The sequence below is a fragment of the Gymnogyps californianus genome, chromosome 3, assembly GCF_018139145.2.
Source record: "Gymnogyps californianus isolate 813 chromosome 3, ASM1813914v2, whole genome shotgun sequence".
Classification (NCBI taxonomy): Eukaryota; Metazoa; Chordata; class Aves; order Accipitriformes; family Cathartidae; genus Gymnogyps; species Gymnogyps californianus.
In genome coordinates this window covers 36,371,409-36,386,726 of record NC_059473.1, presented here as the reverse complement: position 1 = coordinate 36,386,726, position 15,318 = coordinate 36,371,409, and the positions used below count along the sequence as shown (strand labels likewise).

General features: G+C 35.9%; 1 protein-coding gene across 1 annotated transcript in view; it reads left to right on the top strand.

The window, feature by feature from the left end:
* The window catches only part of BIRC6 (baculoviral IAP repeat containing 6), a 192,058-nt gene that overhangs the window by 111,253 nt on the left and 65,487 nt on the right, over window positions 1-15,318 (top strand). Inside the window, 7 exon segments of the mRNA XM_050894500.1 lie at window positions 666-809; window positions 2,652-2,781; window positions 6,541-6,672; window positions 9,026-9,193; window positions 11,137-11,268; window positions 11,271-11,309; window positions 14,862-15,058. Coding sequence (XP_050750457.1) covers window positions 666-809; window positions 2,652-2,781; window positions 6,541-6,672; window positions 9,026-9,193; window positions 11,137-11,268; window positions 11,271-11,309; window positions 14,862-15,058 — 942 coding nt within the window.

Below are 15,318 nucleotides of genomic sequence, written 5' to 3'. Positions count from 1 at the left end.
ATTGGATAGGTCTAAACTCTTCTGAAATGGAATTTGAAAATCAAGCTTCATACACATCTTTTATATTCGTAACTTAAGGAGACTTCCTGGTAAATTTACTTGCACAACCACATACCCTGCGCAATGTGTGAACAGGGGAATATGGGCTATTGCAGAATATGGCTTTACATTTGGCATTCTAGTGCAAATGCAGCTATTTTCCTCACATTTGTTAACCTTGCAGATCTAGTTGAATAAAAGTGTAATTAAAAAAAGATTTTTCAACCTTAAGAATGACGATGCCCTGGGAACAGGTAGACTTCAGTAAAAAATTCAGTACAATTCTCTGTTAATGGTTGGTAGTAATACTGCATTATGCAGTGGGAAATTTTTGCTTTAGGAATTTGAAAGCTATTTTTCTAAATGCTTTATCTTCAGTTTTTTATCTTTTTGAGTAATCTGTGTGTTTGCAATTACTTTGATGCTGTAGTCAGTGTTTTGAACTTTTTTATTAAAAAAACCTTATTTGCTGCTGGTATTTTCTTCAGTGGTGGTCATTTCTGATCTGGTTTGAATGATAACTGGAAGGTAGATCTTAGGCACTGCCTATTATGGCTGTCTAGAGCTGTATTTTAGAGACCTAAATATAGAAATATTTTGAATCTGATGTCATTTTGCATTCCCAGGTTCTGTGTGAATTGTTCCAGTCCTCTCCTCAGCGTGGGAATCTCCCAACCTCTGGAAATATTTCAGGATTTATTAGGAGGCTTTTTTTGCAGCTGATGCTGGAGGATGAGAAAGTGACTTTGTTTCTTCAGTCCCCGTGTCCAGTAAGAATTTTTGATATCCATATGGTGAACATGGAATAAATTTAGCCTAAAAAAAAAAAAAATCTGCATATATTCAACTTTGAAATGTCAGACGGCAGCTTTTCCTACTGTACACACTGCGGAATTTTGGAAAGGAATGTGTTGGTGAATTGTAACTCAGCATTTTAAAAGAAAATTTAAGGCACTGTTGTAAGACAAAGCCATCTTGTTGAAAATATACTGCTTCTGAAAGAAAAGACAACTGTAACTTATCTTACGGAAGACCTTTTAATAGTATCCTTACACATTAGCAGCAAATATAGATACAAGTTCTAGTCCTTCCAGCAGTTCTTCATTATCAGTTTCATTAAGGAACAGTCGTAGTTTTGATGCTTCAAAATTGGCAGAGAACCTTCAGCATTAGTCAAAACACCATGAATAAATTGTTGAGTGACAAATACTTGAATTAATTTATAAAGCAGATGTATGCTTTTATACTTCCACATGCTTCACCAGAACACAGAATTATAGTTAATGACTGAAGTGCTATGCTCTCAATTGAAGGCTGTGAATAAAGAAATATAGGAAAAACAGAAGTTATTAAAAGATCTGGTACTCCCATACAAGGAAAAATTATTTTCTGCTTTGGTTTCTGCTGTTCTGACTACATCTCAGAAGTGAAGTACTACATGAGATATATGACAGGGAAACTGGATCAGGTAGTATAAAATGGAAAAGGAGGAACAAATACAGTTTTAGCACAAACATTTAAATGTTTTGTTTTAACCTGGCTGAGATTAATTGTTAACATGGCTGTTGACAATGTTAAGGTAATGTCAATTTTCTAATAATTTGTTTTACATACAACAGATTTTTACAGAATGTTACTAGATACATAAAAGCAGAAAAAATATCTTGAAAAGCAGTTGTCAGATAATTCAGTTTCTTCTATTAAAAACACCAGGAAACAGTCTGTCTGTTGTTGCTGAGATGATTCTTCTTCTAACATCCAAAAAGAAACCTTAAAAATAATGTGGATGTGCAGCATAAACTTCTAGTATATCCAACAACAGAACCTTTCAAAGATTGGATCCCCATTTTTATCTCTCAAGTTCTTACCAAAACTGTGTTTTAGAAGCTAAATTCTGACTGTCACCAGGTATTAAATTTTTTTGATAATATTGCACAACAATAAATTGGTCCTGCGTGTGAATATTAGTAAACAGTTCTCCTGATGATAGGAGGAAGGGGATAAGTGGCACTCTCATTGCAGAAGAGACTGTAAAAAGTTACTGCAAGCAAAGACTGATACAAAAGGCGAACAGAGCTCAGGCTAAAATATGTTATGATAAAATATTTGAAATGTTTTAACTAGTAGTGACTTAGTTATCCATCATAATAGCAAAAAGTAGATATTAAGTCTAGAATAAACTTCATCCTTAAGTCAGAGCAATGGAGAAATGACATCTTTCTCTACTCCAAGTATATTGTGATTTTCCTAATTTAATTTCAGAATTAAGTTTTAATTTCATAAATAATTGCAAGTCTCACACTCAATTTTTCTCTCATATACAGCTATGTAAAATAATTGGTTTTTTAAAAACAAATATGATATCATACTGTTTCTGATCCTAAAAATAATATAGGCTTTTGAAGCAAATTATTTTGAGTTAAGAAAACTAAACTTGTCCTAATTTGATGCATTTTTACTGTATACCTCCAAAGTTGAAGGATATGTTGGTTTTCTTTTTTAGCACACAAAAGATTTAGCTTTATTTTGCTGAGGTGAGTTTATAAGAACTAGTGTTTTAACTTTTCTGAGTGTTAAAGTCATGTTAAATGTTGACTTTTTTTTCCTTTCAGCTGTACAAAGGTAGAATTAATGCTACTAGTCATGTAATTCAACATCCAATGTATGGAGCTGGACACAAATTTCGTACTCTTCACTTGCCTGTCTCAACAACTCTAGCAGAGGTTCTTGATCGTGTGTCAGGCAAGTTTGCAATAGTTGATGTTTTATTTTTTTGAGATACAGTTTCAAAAATAAACCCCAAAACCAAACCCAAAAAACCCGCATAAGCCAAGTATGTCTAATATACATATTTGCAGTGTTCATCAGTAATTGCCAATATGAAACAGTGGTTTAAGTTGTAAGCTTTTGCATGTGCCTTACATGTTGCATGTAAAATGCACTTTTACTGGTCAAATACTATTTTTTCCTTCTATAAAAATGAGGTGGGGAAGGTGGGCTTTTTGTTTTGTTCTTTCTTTGTTTGGTTGGGGGTTTTTTGGTTGGTTGGTCGTTTTGGGGTTTTTTGTTTGCTTTTTAGTATTAATGTGGTCTCAGATCTCTCATGGAGTATTTGCAAGACCATACAAATGATACTGCAAATATCAGTCTTTAAAACACCCTGTCTTTCATCCAGTCGCTTAAATATTCCCAAATTATGTCAGTTAAATATCCTGGAATTTACAAGTTTATCTCAAGATGGAGATGAAATCATGTTGCTATGAAAAGGATATTAATGAAGGCTCCATCTAATTTCTGTGGATATACATTTGCGTATTGTATAAACATTTGAGTTTGCTTACTAATGGAGATCTAAAACCATAATTTACTTTTAGAGATTAATTTTAAAATTATATATGAGAGGATAATGTTAAGGCATGAATTTGTTTGTTTGTTTTTTAAAGTTCAGTACTTTCAGTTATACTACGTGAATATACATGGAGAGATGAGCCCCTCTGTAGGAAACTCTGTTGACCAGGCCTCCGCAGACCATAATATGAATTTTGACACTGTGAATGGTAGATGTCTTAATCTGAAAATGAATCCCACCTTGAACTTTAGTGTTTATCTAATACTTTAGAAAATAGAACTATGAGATTAGGGTTAGTGATCTTTTTTAAATGTAGTTAGAGTAGTATTCATACTAAAGGTGTCATGTCCATGCCAGAGCTCCCTAGGTAAAACCAGGCAAGATGCAAGTTGATTCTACTCATGTAAGAAATACAACAAAATTCGTTAGGTCACGTTACATCAAAAATCAGTTTTAAGCATGTCTAATTTAAAAAAAAAAAAAAAAAAAAAAAAGGTGGGTGGAAACCCCAGCGCTTCCTCTTTACTCTCAAGATGCGGTTCTCAGTAATAGCAAAGAAAAGTCAAAGATCATCACAGCAATTATGATTTTGCCATATTGCAGATGTGCACTGAAGTGTGTGCACTTAGCTGCACACTCATCTGACTAGGTATGTATGTTTTTACATGTAGACATATCTGTATGTGTAATTTTTTGGAACTCAGTGTAGATCAACTTTTAATTTCTGAAGCAGATCTTCATGGAGTTCAGAGGAACTGTTGCTTTTTTATATCTACTGAAAATCTTTATATTGAAATGATTAACATTCATTAGGGCAATAAATATGTTACCTAACAAGGTGATAGAAATACTGTAATGGTATTTGGCAGAATACTAGACAGAACAAGATGTGCTTTGGGATTTTAATTAAAAAATAGTGAATCCTAGAAAAATGCTTGAAGCTTATTTACCAGGGAATAGTTTACTATTTCTGATAGAATTCTGTATTCACTTACTGTCCAGACACAGTCATGTGTGGAATGTGACTAAGGTCTTTAGATCCTTGTGCAATTTATGGTCAGAATTACTGTAATGGGTGGGATAGTCACTGCATATGAGGTAGGGCTCAGTTGTTGAGCAGTGACATAAACTGTTCTGAATAGCTGCCTTAGTGGTGTATTGCGGTCAACTTGATAGGCAGTGCTAATAGGGACTGGGGAGGGGAATGTGATGATGTGATATACTATAATGTCTGTAATTGAAATTGATCAAATGCTGACTTTGTAGGGCACCATAACTTTGGCTTTTACTACAGAATTGTTATTCCTCAGCTTAACTCTTATTTTAAATTGGAAGAATTAATTCTGGAAAAGTTCAGGTTCTCTTATGTTTCCATCCCTCATCTAATGTGATTTCTCTGATTGTATTAAAATCTTTGTGATACTTGTATATCATTCCATTAAGTCCATGGTTAGGACATAGTAAAGAAGACTTGAATGTATGAGGAGTAAACTGTGTGTTTGGGGTGAGAGGGAGAGAGAAGGGATGGACTGGGGGTGGAAAGGAAGAAAAGACTGCCACCACTGCAACAATAGGAAGTCGTGAAGATCCTGTGTCAGAGTCTGTCCCTTGGATTACCTTCTTTTTCCTTAACTACACTGTTAATGTCTCAAATTGATATTGTCATACTTTCTGCAAAAATAAATCACAATAAGCATGTTAATTTCATACTTTTTCTCCCAGCCTTTTAAAAAAAAAAAGGGGTTGTGTGTCTAAAATCATTGCTAAATCTGCTACTCACATCCCTTCACCATAGGAAGAAAATGTGCAGTATCACTGCAGATAGGATTGTCTAGGATGAGTTCCAGTTGTTTTGTATTTCATTCACCTTAGTCTTAAGTTACTGGTCTTGGCTGGTCAGAAAAGTTGAACAACAAATCTGTGTATCACCTGAGTAGTAAAAATACCATTACTTAAGCTTCCTTAATAATTTTATTAATGACCTTTAAATTCTCCAGCAGTAAGTGGGCATTCAGTGGGGCCAAACTAGAGCAACTCTGAAGTTTAATAATAATAGTAGTAGTAATAATAATGAGAATTTTTTTAAAAAGCCAACACCCAGTCTCATATATATATTTATTTTTATATATAGATATAATATAGTGTGTGTGAGAACGTTGGATCCTGAGTAGCAGCAGTTTCACACTCTCTATCTTCTTTTGGTCTGTATTACTGTCTAACACAGACATAACCAATGTCTTCAGGCACAAATCATAATATATTTCCAAGCAGTAAAACCATACCTCTTTCAGTACCTCGCCCACTGGTGATACACAGTTAAAGGTAGCTGGATGGTACTGCTAGGTCTTGAGTCTGTTGTTATAGTTTAAGGCTGCTGTGACTACGTGGAAACAAGTTACTACTCAGAAGCAGTTAGAGAATTATTTGGCCATTTGGTGCCAGTGTTGTACCTTACAAGGTGTGAAATGATCCATTGTCACCAGTCATCAGTAATTTAATAGTTGCTTGCTGATATTTGTGTTCTACACTAATGATTGAACCAAAACAGTTGAATTGCAGTAATCTAATGTTCGCTTAAGCAAATGGCACAAGTTTTGAATGTCTAATGTACTTTAGGCATCTTCCAGTTTCAAAGGAACAGTCATACTTGCCAGTTCTGAAATTGGGTCAGTATATAACACTAGATACCCAGACCTAAATACAACAATTTATTTAAATAAGTCTGCAAGTGTCCTTAAAAAAAGTTTTGGAATTTTTTTGTTGATTTTTTTGTTGTTTTGTTGGGAGTTTTTGGTGTTTTGTTTTGGTTTGTGGTTTTTTGGGTTTGGGTGGGGGTTTTTTGCTTAATCTCATTTTTGGTTGATTGCAGTGGTGTTTTAACATGAATACACTTGACTCATCAGGTAATGGTTTCAAACTGTTACAGTTTTAAATTGTCAGAGGACAGATTTTTGGGGGAAGAGGGGACCAGAATTATCATAATACCTTTATTCATAGATATTTACAGGACTATTGCTGCCTGGGATGGAACTCTAAGCCACTAAAATAGTTGAGAATAGCCTTGTTAACAGTCTAGAAACTGTAATAAAATTAACTTGATATCTTGAAATGCCTTTCTCTCCTTTTTTTTTTTTTTTTGCCCCCCTGTATAGATACACCCAGTATTACAGCTAAGCTAATTAATGAACAGAAGGAAGATAAAGAAAAAAAGAACTATGAAGAGAAAGAAAAAGTTAAAGCAGAAAATGGATTTCAGGACAATTATAGTGTTGTTGTTGCTTCTGGTATGTCTTTTTCTTCCACCTTCTGAAATATGGATCTTTCTGATGTTAAAAGTGGGGGTGGACTGTTTACCAGCAATTCTTTTTATTACTAATGATGGTTAGAAAAATTGTAGTGCCCAGTTAATCTAACTGGCTGTTAGGCAGCAAAGATTGGTTCGTGGTAGAACTGCTGCCTCTGGCGGATTACGTACTTTGACAAATTTGTGCCTAAATGTGTGTGTCAGTGATATGTTGTGGATGCTGTTGCTAGTGCATTTTACAGGATTTTGTAGAGACACACCTGGAGCTTGGATTACATGGCAATATATCAGTATTTGTGTACTATTACTGTGGTATGGGTATTACGACCTCTACCTTTTTGCAGTGGCTGGTGCATCAGAGTTTAATCACCTCTACTCCTGCAATATGCTTTGGAAATAAAAGGATCCGTATACTTTGCATAACAACTGGGGGTACTCTGCTAAAAACTGTCAGATGGAGATGTAAGCATAAAACCATGTTGTTCCTGTTGGAAACCAAAAATTACAGGATTTTCTTCCAAAGCCGCCTCCTTCTAAAAACTAATGTGAAGACCCTTCTGAAATCATTCATGTAAACCCTTTTCCTCCAAAACTACTATGGAGGTTATAGATTGAACATAGTAATTTTGCAGTGATACAGGATTACAGTTCAGATGATGGCTGTAGAGATCATTAGTCTTTCGGCGTGAAGTTCTGGGGTGTGTGTGAGAGAGATTAATGACCTTCGAAATACTCTCTTCCTGTCTAGCTTTCTGCCTTCATTGAGGTACCTCAATTTCATTTACACTTCATGAAGCATGAAGAAGAGATGCTGATTTCCTTTAACTTCTGGCACCAATATTTCTTAAGCTTTTTATTTCACGTTTTTAGATGTAGATATAACTCTAAACTCAAGCGTTGAATAGGGCAGCAGCTTCATGGCTCTTGGTATATATTTACTGCAACACAGCTGATGTTAATTACAGCATCTGGAAAGATATTTGCAGTAGGTGCTACTTAAACAGGGTAAACATGTTTTGGTAATATCTAAAATACTAATAGGTCCAAGTGAAGGGTTAAAACATGAATAAAGAATCTAGGAAGAAAAAAAATAATATGCCAAGCTTGAAGATAGAGCATAGCATAGTCAGCCACGTCTCATCCCAGTTGCATCTCTGATCATACTGCCTGATATGGCCGATTCTCTATTTAGAAAGAAGCAGACTTCAGTTTTTCCTTCTTTTTGTTTGTATTTTTTCCAATTAAGTAAACCAGTTTAAATGTAAACTTATTTCATTTGCATTTGTTTGTACTACCTGTTTGTGAAATCTTTTCTTCTTTTGTCTTTATCTTTTCATATATTCTGGGGTTTTTTTTAGTGTCCTCAGAGCCTCATGCAGGCAGTATTTAACTTGTTTCCTATTGGTAAAATTAATAGAGAGTAGAGATGGTATTTGGAGCCTGATCTTCCTGAGACAAGCTGGTTTAGTATACTGAGATTATTGGAGAATTTGTTGCTTATTATAGCTGCTCCTACTGGTCAGCTGAAACCAGAGTGTATTATAGCATTTCAGGTGCGGATGCTGTTAGTTTTGCAGCTGCTCTTGGCTAATGATAAGGCAGTAGTTGTATGTGTCTTTCTATCTTGACCTGCTGGCTTTTTCACTTGGTCTGTCACCTGCGTGGAAGGGTACATGATAGTAATATAATTTTAATGTACCTTAAGTCAACTTAAGCTGTCCCAAAATATGGCAGTCTTGCTCTATAAGCTCAGTAAGCTTTTATGTACCTATTCTGCCTTTTAATTTTCATGTAGTGCTTACTTTAAATGTTTTGACCTAGGCAACTTTAAAAGCTTGTGTAAAGACGCCTTTCATCACATGTGGCACTGTCAGTACTGCAGCTGAAGTCGCCTTCATAGGCCAGACAAGTGGTTGTTATCTATAGTCTGTGCTGAAATGTCTGTCAATTTAGAAATTTTTGCCTTTCTTGCTTTCAATTGAAAAAACAACCTAAAAAAATTTTTCTGTAGGGCCTGTTGCTAGACAGGCTCTTTAACTAAGTTTAAGAACAGAGTCAGAATAGCTTTTGGTTTTTTTATGGATGGATGATCTAGTACAGTTATGGTTTGGTTTATGTTTGGGGCTCAGGAGGATGCGCAGCCTTGTAACTGTAAAAATACCGGGGTTATATCCAAATATATTTTATACGTGAATGCTATGCTGATATTTAATTAGCCAGTGCTGAAAAATTCGACTTTTTTGCTGTCATTGAAGGTATTGAGTACATTGCATCTTGGCTAACTGAAGTTATTAAATACTAGAATGACTTTGAATTTTTTACTTCTGTACTAGGTTTGAAATCTCAGTCAAAAAGAGCTGTTTCGTCCACCCCTCCACGTCCACCATCAAGGCGAGGAAGAGTGATGGCAGATAAAGTAGGTACCTCTTCCTCAGGAGGAGAATCTTCCAGCAAGACCATTAGTGTTCCAGTCTTTCATCTATACCATAAACTTCTACCAGGTAACTTTAATAACTCATTTTAGACTTCAAAATTACAGTCTTTTTCAGTGGCTGATATGTCATCAGAAAGTAGATGTAATGCTAACGGACATCTTTATCTTTCTATTGAGCATCTTCAAATGTAGAGCCCTTCTGGGTTGGTAACAGCTTTCAGCTGGAAGTAGAGCATTATAACATCATAGTGGCTTGACAAAAGTAACGATTATGCTGATCTTCCTTGAAGTTTAGTTCCTTGTTCCTACACAAAATCTCAAAAACATTTCCACTTTCACTCAGAAATAAAAGGGGGGTGGGTTTGTAAAGTGACTCACATTTTGTTTCACCTGCAAGGCAGAACTGAACTGGTATTTGTGCCCTGTTACTTCATGTTCTGAGTGGGCAGCCGACTTGCGTTGCTCTCTGGAAGGCTGATTTGCCAGTTCAGGAATATTATTGAATTCCGTAATACTTGTGTTTTCAAAAACAGCATGTCTCAAGCAGCTAGTCACGTTTTACGTATAGCAGATATGTACTCACATTTTATCAGCTATCTGGACAAAGCTGGTAGCAATGTTGTAGTTGGGGCATAGAGATCTTTCTCCTATAGAGAGAGATTGGTGTGACTGGAATTCTTAACATTAGATCAGGGATAAAGGACAGGAGCATGGGTGAAACACTTTAATATTATGCAGAAGAGCTTCTTATCTGTTTTATAGTATAAAAACAAGGAACCGGCTAATGGAATTAAGTGGTAAACTTCAGATCAAAGTAATTTTCACCCGATAAAAAACTAAATTTGGAACTTACTACAGCATTATTGGCTTTGAGGCTATCCTCTGGCAATTATTAGAGGGATCATATGCTTGGATTAAAATATCTAAAATTGATACAGTTAATGCTGCTATTTTGGAGAGGAGGTCAAAACTCAGTGCCTGTTTTCAGTATCTAGCTGGTAAAGACTGACTGTCTGCTAATGGTAATGTAGACCATTCTGTGTTTGTGATCTGGTCGATCACACGTCTTGCACAACAGCCAGTTGTTACAAAAAAAGAAGCCATGGAAAGCGGAATCAGTGATTTTTAAAAAGGGCAGAAAACTTATTCACTTGCACAATGGCAAGACATTTTTAATTTCCATTTCTTAAGACGCCATCTTCCACTGAAGAAACAAGTTGCTACTAAAGACCTTCCTGGAACTTGTATTATATACAGTTAAGATGAAATGGGCATGCTAAGTGTATTATATGATCCAGCTCTAAAACATTTCACTTTTTGTGTAAGTCTACTTGTTATCAGGAAAAATTGTTCTGCCTTGAGAGTAACTTGTAACTTCAGGGAAGAACATATTCTTCGTAAACAACAGAGTGGCCAAAATCTTGATTTGAGTAATCAGTTTGGGCTGTATTGCATGTGCATTTCAAGTCTGCATTGCTGCTGAGAAAAGTATTCCTGGCAGTGCCATTCATTTTTTCTTGCTGAGTTCTGTCCCGACACAAGAGTAGTTAGCTATGCTTGGGACTAATAGGACTGAAAAAGGATTGCAGGTTTCTTTGTTTTCCACTTTTTTTCCACTTCAGCCATTTTACCTTATGGTTACACACCTTTATGCCACCACAGTTCAAGGGTGATGCAGGGGTGGGGCTTAATAGTAGGGGACAGGCAGTACCTGCTTAAAATGCACATCAAATTACAGCCTTAGCCATTTGTTAAATAAGCTAAGTGCTTGGGCTCTCAGCACAGAGCTGCCTTAGGGAATGTTGCCATAGTTCTTTGATGGTTGGTTCCAAACTGATGGGGCCCCTTTTCCCAAAAGAACAAATGGTAAAATTAAGGCCTTGGTTTGGAACCAGATAATATTTGGTCTACTCGGCATCTGTGGTACAGGTAATGAACAGCACCTGGACGTGTGTGTTAAAATAATGGAATCAAAATTTTCCTCTCTGACTTGATGCCATTGTTGTTTAGGCCAACCATTACCAGCTGAAATGACACTTGCCCAGCTTCTGACTCTACTGTATGACCGTAAACTCCCTCAAGGATACCGATCAATAGATTTGACAGTTAAGCTTGGTTCCAAAGTCATCTCGGATCCAAGCTTATCAAAACAGACTCATTTAAACGTCTTCACACAGAAAAAGGTGAGTGTTCTTACTTTTTTGGTATCTTCCTTTTTAAAATGCTTTTATTTTGGACAAAATTGGTTTTGATTTTCTTGGTAAGAAACAGCAGTTTTCTGTATTTTCTTGGATGATGTTCCTGAGCCATTCTCTACAAGACAAGTGCTAAGCTTCATGATAAAGAACAAATTCATTGCCTGTCTTTAGATTGTATCTGTAAGATGCACCAATATGGTGGTTCTGGTTTCACTTTTCTTTCTTCATTGTAATGTTGTATATGATACGATTATATGATTGTATAGATACCGTGTATTTTATTTCTTGACCTGTATACCAGTTCTCTGTAGTAAGTGTTTGTGCTGATAACCAGGGCAGATTAAGTAATGCAGGAGCTGTTTGAAACCGTATGAGTTATAGAAGCCTGTGAAATTTTTTATTGCAGCAACTTGGGTACTTAAATGCTTCTTTGAAAATGGGAATTTTTCTCAAGCCCATCTAAGCAGGTCTTGTAACTCTAGCATGTAAAAACTTTTTTAACATTTTCTAATATGCTCTGTTTCTTGCTAATGTTTTTTCTAATTGCTTGCTATCTACTTACTCATAGTGCTGGGCAAGGGGGAGGGAGAAGCTGTATCCCAGGAATCTGTTTTGAAATGTTTTGATATCATTCCTTTAGGGAAGGACTCAGAGGAATGGGACCTTGAAATTAAGCTAAGGTGATCTGCTGATCACCAGCCTGCTGACACAGCATGGAATTACAAAGTTAATCATTCGGCTTCTTTTAAAAACTCTTCACTTGATAGATCAGTCTCTTTCTAGAAAAGACAAGAAACAGAAGGAAGAGTTGAAAAAAAATATATATCTGTTTTCTTGCTATCTGGTCTGAGCTAAGTATTTTGTGACTCCATGTAATAGCTGGATATACAGATCTCACACTGTTGAGAGGCCTTTCTCTTTCAAATAATATTTTTGTTTTGCTGTTTATTTACATTCTAAACCTACAATAAATATTTTCCTATTTGAATTAAACTCAAAAAACATTAGAGGAGGTTCAGTTTAGTAGTAGAGTTGCATGTGAAATACGTGAAGGTCCTCTTTGAACTTTTATTGAGTTACTAGGCTTTTTTTTTTTTTTAAACTTGAGACTAATACTTTTGAAAATTTGACTTTGTCATTACGAATCCATTGATCTATGGTGCTATACAGCAAAATATTAGTTACATTCAGATGTTTCACAAACACCACTCATCAGTTATGAAGGTTAGTGCTACTGCTTTTTCATGACTAGTTTTTAATATCTATAGAAATCATTCTTACATATCAGTATTTCCTTAGTTGCTACTTAAAGTAGACTTTTTTTTGACACCATCTGTGATGGATAGATTTTATAGCTTCACATGGTGTCTCTAGTGCTGCATTTACTACTACTATACTTGAGGAAAAGTGTTGTTTATTTATATTTTTTTCTGCATGCTTCAATGCCTTTGTTTGAGATCAGCAGTTTTCCACAGCTGAAGTGCATGAGTTTACTGAAAACTTGCAGAACATTCATGGAGGTGAAATGGTTTAAATTGGGTTATAAGAAGATTAACTGAAGCAAGTACTGGAGAAGCATACTTAAGTGTAACTCCTTGCAACGATATTTAAGATGTGAAAGGAATAGCATGATATTTGCACTCATAATAAAAGATCTGCCTATACCCTTACTCACTGATAACATATTTTTCAAGTGTCTTTTGCAGAGAAGCATTTGGCCTTAGTGATCTTTCTGTGCATTGTTAATATCTGTGTGTGTCTATTTTCTTGTTTTCCTTCTTTGAGAAGGCTTACAGCTTTTTATACTGTAAAACAGAAGGGTGAGTCTTCCTTCAAAATCTTTATTTTAAAATTTTCCTTATTAAGGAAATCTAACCTTTCTTGTGGTCTGATCAATTCATGTCATCGCAAGCAATCAAATTGTAAATCATGTTCAGCCTAGCATGGTGGAATCCTCCACGTGTCTGACGGAAGGTGGTCCCTTGCTGAGACCAGCATGTTTGCAGACATCCTCAGCCACTATCTGTGGTGATACGGAAAACTTCCACAGAGGTGGTTTCTGCCTGTATCCTTAAGAACAGTAGACATCAAAGCTGTATGTACTGAAAGTGTTATGTTTGGGCTCTTTCTTACAAGGATTATCCTGCTTTGGAAGTGTATGTGACCTTTTCTGTTTCTCATAGTCAGTCAGATTGAATTAGGGTGAATTGATGTACATACTCCTACATATCGCTGATTTGAGCTTATTAAATCTGATACTTTGATCATATTGCTCCATAGCGACATGCTCCTCCCACAACATATCCACGATGTCCTTGTAACCTGGTGCTTCTTGCACTTTAAAAGTTGAGAATTAGGATGGGGAAAGACCTGCTGTTTCCTATTCCCTTTCAAATTAGGGAAGAAAAGGTTTTAAAAGATAAAGAATCTGCGGTTAAAACTTTAAAAAAAAAGTTTGCTTTGGTAGCTGCGTGAATTATGCTTTAATGTGCTTCTGTGTTTTTACAAGTATATAATAAATGATAGCATGTGTGCATACAAACATTTTAAGTATAATCATGGATTTTCAGCTGGGTGTCAGATTGCTTACAGCGAAGAGATACTGAGACCACTTGATCTATGCTGCCTTTTGATGCGGGTATCCTGTGAAGGCTTTGAGGACCACTGCATTATAGTATTTAACAACCTAATCTGCAATACAGATTTTTTAGATGAAATATATTGAATATTCACTGTGAAGTTTGCCTGTGGTAATGAGCAAAGAGGGTTGATTTTTGGCAAAATTAATTGTGGCAGGGTTCTGTATATACAACCTGTGTGCATCAGTGTATAAAATGATCATTTTTTTGTCTGTTGTACAAGATACTAGGGTGCTTAGTCATAAACTGGGAGGATGGAGTCTAGAAGAAAGTTAAAAATAGAGATCTTTTTTATGAGGAAGTATAGAATTAAATTTCACAGCTTTGGCAGAGGGGCATTTTGACACCTCACAGAGAGGACGTGAGAATGGTAGATGTGGTGAGTGATAGGTGATACTACTTTATGGATGGTGAGTTAAGTGATGGGAAGGGGGAAGCTAAAAAAATTTTTGCTCAGCATTTTTGAGGAAAAAGCAGGACTAAGTAAGGTTATCTTTCCTTTCTTCAGCTATAAACTCTTTATCAGAGAGTAACAAACCTACTCGTATCTCCTAGACGAAAGACAGTGTTAAAAAATGTCGTACTTCCAAAGTTAACAAAATCTTGAAGGCATAGATCAAGTTTTAGTAAAACATAAAATTGTAATAATTAACATGTAACCCTGTATAAATAATCCCAAGTTATTACATGAATCTGCCATCACTGGCAAAAGGTACCACAAATACTTTTATTTTCTTTTGATATTCTTGTACTCATTCATTTCAGATTCTTGACTCAGCTTTTGCTTAAGAAGGAACTGATACTTTTGAAATCCACTTTTAAGTGAGGACAAAGAAATAAACACAATATTGATGATGATGATGATGTATTAATTTCTCTTACCTTTGTGTTTTTGTAGAGCATGCAGATTTACTGGGACCTTGCCCTGAAGATGAAGCCATCAGTCCTGGGGATGAGTGTATGGATGCAGTTCTAGATGAATCGCTTCTTGAAACCTGTCCCATTCAGTCTCCACTGCAAGTTTTTGCAGGAATGGGTGGATTGGCCCTTATTGCAGAGAGACTCCCTATGCTTTATCCTGACGTAATTCAGCAAGTGAGTGAAAAAATCAGTGTAGAAGAACATGCCGAGTGTTTTGGTTTTTGTTTAAGGACAGTGTTTTCCTCATATTTCTCTGTGGTTCAGTTTGACATCTCAGTTATGTGGGCAAGCTGCTTTAAAATAGGCGAGTGCATAACTCCACAGCCCAGTCCAGCTATACATGCCGCTTCCCTATACATGTTATACGCTGCTTGAGTAGCCATGTCCTTGTGGAACAAAAATGCATGAGTTCAGTGTTGCTGCTTGCCTCACTT